Genomic DNA, 6,354 nt, shown 5'->3' on the forward strand with positions numbered 1-6,354 from the left:
TGTTAGTCACAAATGCACTTTATTCCATAATTTAGAAACGGACTTGGGAAGGCACTGGGGCGGGTCAGAACACAGCCCAGACACAGACGGTCCAGTAAGGTCACACTTAGGTCGTCCTCTTCTTTCAACATGTCCGCTGAGCCGACGACTCCTGTCGTTGCCGTGGTCTGTCGGCCATGTGGGCGGCGCTCTCTCCAGATAAGGACAGCGTCGACCCTGAGTCGGCCGTCCTCTATCAGCGTGTGCTAAAGTGCAGTCTGTACAGTTCCAATGATCGGACGATCTGTGAGGAAATCAGCGTCTCAGCAGTCGAACGTCAGCGTGGACCGACCGTGAGGACAAGGTCACTGGGTCGTGTCCCTGAAAGGTTGAGACCATGAAAGGCCTGAGTCAGAGCTGAGGAGGTGAATTAAAAGACGGGAAGTTCAAGTGCAGCTCCAGAGTCAAGTTCATCCTCACATGATTAGTATTATTATTATTAATATTATTAATATCAATATATTATTATTATTAATATTATTATTATTAAATCTTCTCTTGTTCACAGTCTCGTTTGTTGCGAGCTGCTCATCTTCTCATCGTGTGTGAGTCACAGACAGTGGGAGTCACAGACAGTACAGACTAGAGTTCAGGTGATAATCTCCAAACAGTACCAAACAGTACCAAACAGTACCAAACAGTACCAGTACCAGAGCAGGGATTAGAACCTGATGAGGGGAACACGACACAATAAGAAGGCTGATAAATAAGATCCTGCTGTAATGGACGCTGGACTGAAGCTGGTCTGAAGCTGGACTGAGGCTGGACGGACGCTGGACTGAAGCTGGACTGGAGCTGGACTGAAGCTGGACTGAGACAGGGGACTGAAGCTGGACGGAGGCTGGACTGAGGCTGGACTGACACTGGACTGAAGCTGGACTGAAGGTGGACTGAGACTGGACTGACGCTGGACTGGAGCTGGACTGAAGCTGGACCGAAGCTGGACTGAGGCTGGACGGACACTGGACTGAAGCTGGACTGAAGCTGGACCGAAGCTGGACTGAGGCTGGACGGACGCTGGACTGAAGCTGGACTGACGCTGGACTGAAGCTGGACTGGAGCTGGACTGAAGCTGGACTGAGGCTGGACGGACGCTGGACTGAAGCTGGACTGGAGCTGGACTGAAGCTGGACTGGAGCTGGACTGAAGCTGGACTGGAGCTGGACTGAAGCTGGACTGGAGCTGGACTGAAGCTGGACCGAAGCTGGACTGAGGCTGGACGGACGCTGGACTGAAGCTGGACTGGAGCTGGACTGAAGCTGGACTGGAGCTGGACTGAAGCTGGACTGAAGGTGGACTGAGACTGGACTGAAGCTGGACTGAAGGTGGACTGAGACTGGACTGACACTGGACTGAGGCTGGCCTGACACTGGACTGAAGCTGGACTGAGGCTGGACTGTCACTGGACTGAAGCTGGACTGACACTGGACACACTGACACACAGGAGAACTCTGCACAGAAAGAGCAGCGGTGACTAGAACCAATGATCTCGCTGCAACACCTCCCCCTTGTGGCCAACGGGCAGCTGTCATTAGCTGTGATCGAAGAATTTTCAGAGCAAATCTTTCATTTCATCATAAAGTGACATTTTGCATCAGACTGTGACCTTCACCTGTGACCAGAACCTTCATCACAGCAGGGCAGGAGGTCAGAGGTCAGAGGAGGTCCAGTCACAGCCTTCAGAGGAGGTCAGAGGACAGCACTCACCCACAGGTCAGTGCGATGCTACGAGGTCGTACACAGTCAATTCAAACATTACTAGAATTAATATGAATATTATTAAATAAAGTCTGATCTAAAACAGTTGTGGTTAAAATGTAAACAGTCCTTCCTTCGTGGTAGAACCATCAGCCCGGTCCTGACCCCAGGGCCTGGTGCTGGTTCTTCAGTGTTGGACCACAGAGTGCTCCTCACACTTCACCACAGCTGGAGCTACAGTTACAACACTGGGCCCGACCTCCGGATCAGCCGGGTCGCTGCAGGACCTGCTGGGTGTACGTGGAGAAGGCGTCCCAGTTCCTCCACAGGACGGCCACTAGGAGGAGGAGGAGCAGGGTGGAGATGGAGCGGCAGCGCGTCTTCATCAGGGGGACCACACAGTTGGCCACGGTGGAGACAAAGACCAGGAGGACGGCCATCAGGGCCAGCAGCACGTTGATCAGTTTCCCCAGGAGGGTTCTGGCCGTGGCGTTTTCCAGCCCCTCCAGTTGGACCACCTGCTGCTGCTGCTGCTGGAGCTCCATCTTAGAGATTCTGGTCTGACAGGCCTCCAGCGCCTCCTGGAGGGGACAGACAGAAAGATATGGTCAAAGTTCTGAAAGAGCGGTCTTTCAGCACCGGTTCCCAAATTAGTCGTACGGAGCCCAAGACAAAAACGGGGCCAAACCAGAGGTCAAAGCTGGACACTGACCTGCACTGACCACGAGTCTGACTGTAGATATTTTTCATTTGTTCAGTTCAGTTCACTGAGACTTTAGTATTTATTTACAGAAGTGTTTTTCTGTCTCACTGAGAAGTAAAGGTTCCTCAGTATCAGTCAGTAATTACGTGATAATAACATTGTTCAGAAGCTGATACGTTTGTTAGAGAACGGTCCAGTTCTGTCCAGTTCTGTCCAGTTCTGTCCAGTAAGGCAGACCGGTTCGTCACTTCCTGTGCAGCGGCTGGTGTGAAGGACCAACCTGAATGTCTCTGGCTCTCTCACACGACTGGTAGGCGATCTTCTCCTCCATGCTGGCCAGCTCCTGCTGCAGGTTGACTATCTCGTTCTGGTGGAGTTCCGTGAGGTCGTTCAGCTGCTCCTCCAGACGTTCACACCTGAGCACAGAGACCAAGAGGGAGGTCAAGAGGGAGGTCAAGAGGGAGGTCAAGAGGGAGGTCAGAGACTCAAACAGACACACCTGTAGACCTGTAAAGACTGCTCTGCTGAGACTACCACACTGTATCTGTATCCATGACAACAGTGCCATCTAGTGGACAACAATAACTATGACATCATCAGTTGTATTCATGTCTGTACTTTACCACAGCCAGTGGTTATCAAACTGTGGTGTGCGTACCACCGGTGGCACTTGGACACTTCCTGTGTTCAGTGGGGGAATGCTGCCCCTACTGGAGAAACTTCAGCTACAGCTGGTTTAGACATAAAGACATTATATATGTGTAGAGACGTGAATTTAACTGTGAAACTGTCTATATTATATATGTGTAGAGACATGAATTTAACTGTGAAACTGTCTTTAAAACAACAGTGGACTGAACTGTTCTGTCAAATATAATGACACACACACACACACACACACACACCATCTCCCTGTAATATGGGGGGTTCATAAAGTCTAGACCAGGTCAAGGTTTAGTTCTTATCCACTGTGAGCTGAGCTGAGATAAAGAGGTGTGTGTGTGTGTGTGTGTGTGTGTGTGTGTGCTGTACCTGTAGCGTTCCTCCTGCAGCGACTCCATCATCAGACTGTAGTCTCTCTGATAGTGACTCTTCAGACCATCCAGGATCTCCTCCAGCCGTGCCTGGCCCTCCCTCAGGTCCTGCACCTCCTGCAGCAGCAGGTCCAGGCTGGAGCTCTGCGTCCTGTCCAGCGTGTTGCCCTTTGAACTAGGGGGCCCCCCAGGGGCCCCCGTAGTGCTGTTTGCCCCCACGGACCCTGAGGTAGCGCTGGAGCAGTCATCCTCGCTGCCGTACCTGGGACTGGACTGTAGGTGGTGCCCAGGAGCTGTCAGCAAACGCCCCCCGGCCACGGCCGCGGTCACGGCCCCGGACCCCTCCTCCATCGAGGAGTCGTCCAGAGAGTCCTTCAGGGCGGGGATGTTGTCAGCGCTGCTGAATTTGTTGCGAATCAGTGAGGCGATTTCTCGAGGTTTGGAAACCACGGCTCCTGCAGCAGAGTGAGTGGCCTGAGAGAAGCTGGACAGCCCCCCCTTCACACTGTCCACCACACCTTCACTGAAGCCCGTCACTCTGGCCCCCACGTCCTTCAGTCCCTGCTGCATGTCCCTCAGGACATCTTTGGGCTGGCGTGGGATGCCGTTGTGCTCCACCTCCCTCAGTTTGCGGTGGTAGTGTTCCAGTTTCCTCTGCAGCTGCTGGATGGTCTGAGCCGACTTCTGGTTCTTCTTCTCAAACACCTGACACCAGAGGTTCTTCGTTAGACACAGAATAACCTCCAGAGAAGCACAGCTTTGTTGTTGGTGTGATACATGTCACCACCACTAGGCTGCAGTGTGAGAGAACATCCATACACTGAAGTACTGTGATGTTTCACTTCCTGATTCTGGATCAACATCTCAAACACCAACTTTCCTACAATTGTTCTGTTGTTCCCAAAATAGAAGAAATATCACAGCGCAAGAAGTACCGTCAAAATCAGACAACAGTTCTCAGCCTGTACGTCCTGACTGACTGACTGTCGTCACTTCCTGCCTGATATTGTCGTCTCGTTACGGTACAACAACCGTGACAATTTTTGGTTAAATATTTTGGAGACGTTGAACAACTGAAGTTGGACCGTATATCGTGACGTTGCCGCCGTATCGTGACTGATATCAGTGAATATTTACCTGCTTGATGCGTGAACTTTGCTGCTTGTCAGCGTTGTTGGCCAGTTCCAGGTACTCTGCCACGTTGTCGTCCCTGGCCGTCTGCTCAATCTTGATCTGCTCTGTGAGCTTCAGGATCTTCTGCTGCAGCTGAGCGATGGCCTGTTTGGTGCGCTGAGGGTCCGGGGCTCCATCCTCTGACCCCGGGAGGGAACCATCAGTCCCACAGGACACAGACGCAGGCGTGTGGACCAGTCCACTCCCCTCCAGGCGGTCAATCTGAGGGACAGATGAGGGACAAGTGAGCCAGAGGTCAGAAGTGACAGAAGAGAGAGAGAGAGAGAGAGAGAGAGAGAGGGAGAGAGGGAGGGAGAGAGAGAGAGAGGGAGGGAGAGTTCTGTAGATAAGGAAGAAGAAAAGTCTGGTTGGCAGTAACTCAGATGTCAGTTTGCTGACACACTGAAAATGAAGTTCTTCATTTGAAATAGGGCAAAATGTGAAAAAGGACAAGGTCACGTGAGGTCAACTTTGAAAACAAGAAGATGAAACTCACTTAGTGACTTACACATAAGAGAAACTGGAAGGAAAGAAAAAACAAGAAATGTTATTTTAAAGCAACAACGTCAGTGGCACCAGGTGTACCAGCTGTACCATGTTCTAATAACAGACGGTGCTTCCACAGACAGAAGGTTCCCTCTGTCAATCAGCTCTGACACTAAAATAATGATAATAATGATAATAATGTTGATGAAGCAGCAGAACAACAGATCAGTCAGAGATCAGAGGATCAGAGATCATGGATCAGTGGCTCAGAGATCAGAGATCAGTGGATCAGAGATCAGAGGATCAGAGATCAGAGGATCAGAGGATCAACCTCCAGGACTTCACTCACATCAAGTGAATCTCTCTTCAGTTTCTGAAAGAGTTTAAACCGATTCTGGAAACAAACCTCCTGTGGTCATGTAGCAGTGTGGACTGACCGCCTAATTCAGTACCGACACCTTAATGAGACCAGTGGAGGACCACGAACAACACGGACGGACGGACGGCGGGTTCAAAACACACAAACAGCGTGAACGTGAGTACCGACGGTTCAAAACACGAACCGCACGAACCACAGACGGCAGCGGTGACTCTCCGAGTCCAACCTCGGGTCACCGACCACAACGATAACAACTCTATTTAAACCGTCTTTGGTCAGTCGTCAGACCGTGACGTCAGAGGCAGCGCTCACCTTAGCACTGGTCAAGCGGAGAAGTTGTTCCCAGTGCATGTTATCTGTGCTTGATTGAATCAGTTCAGCCTGACGGTCAGAGCCGGTGTCCACGCTCACCCCGTCCGCTCTCCCCCCCCGCTGCTGCCGCTCTCTCCCCCCGCTGCTGCCGCTCTCTCCCCCCGCAACTGCCGCGCTCGCCTACACACACGGTTGGTTTTCAAGTTAAAACCACCAACAATCTCTCCTTTATCTGCTCTTCTATTTCCACCACCTCCCTCCCCTCCACCTTCAATCTCTCCTGGTTTCCCCCGAGCCCTCCCCCCCCCCCCCCCCCCCGCTCCTGCCGCTCTCCCCCCCCGCTGCTGCCGCTCTCGCTTACACACACGTTTGTTTTCAAAGTTAAAACCACCTGAAACTCCGGGGCAAACCTCGCCCCCTTTGTTCTGACCCCGCCCCCTCACCATATGAGGGATGACATCATTGACAAACAGCTGACAATCTCCGACAAGGAAGAATCCTGGGGATCCAGGGACTTTTCTTTACAGAGT

The 6,354-nt window shown here is 51.9% G+C and overlaps 1 protein-coding gene across 6 annotated transcripts in view; it reads right to left on the reverse strand.

Annotated features, from left to right (window-relative positions):
* Nucleotides 1-1,392: 1,392 nt before the first annotated feature.
* The window catches only part of tmcc1a (transmembrane and coiled-coil domain family 1a), a 30,461-nt gene continuing 25,499 nt past the window's right edge, over nt 1,393-6,354 (reverse strand). For 5 of the 6 annotated variants that reach the window (XM_025059556.1, XM_025059554.1, XM_025059555.1 and 2 more), the window contains 4 exons: nt 4,612-4,869; nt 3,473-4,179; nt 2,721-2,856; nt 1,393-2,318 (listed from right to left, as the gene is read on the reverse strand). In XM_025059556.1, the coding sequence (XP_024915324.1) occupies nt 2,004-2,318; nt 2,721-2,856; nt 3,473-4,179; nt 4,612-4,869 (1,416 nt within the window). In that variant the 3' untranslated portion in view covers nt 1,393-2,003. Of the gene's footprint in view, nt 2,319-2,720; nt 2,857-3,472; nt 4,180-4,611; nt 4,870-5,824; nt 5,986-6,354 lie in introns of those variants that run through there. The other variant, XM_008319404.3, reaches the window with a different exon arrangement.

The sequence above is a fragment of the Cynoglossus semilaevis genome, chromosome 10 (assembly GCF_000523025.1).
Source record: "Cynoglossus semilaevis isolate Cse_v1.0 chromosome 10, Cse_v1.0, whole genome shotgun sequence".
NCBI classification, from domain to species: domain Eukaryota; kingdom Metazoa; phylum Chordata; class Actinopteri; order Pleuronectiformes; family Cynoglossidae; genus Cynoglossus; species Cynoglossus semilaevis.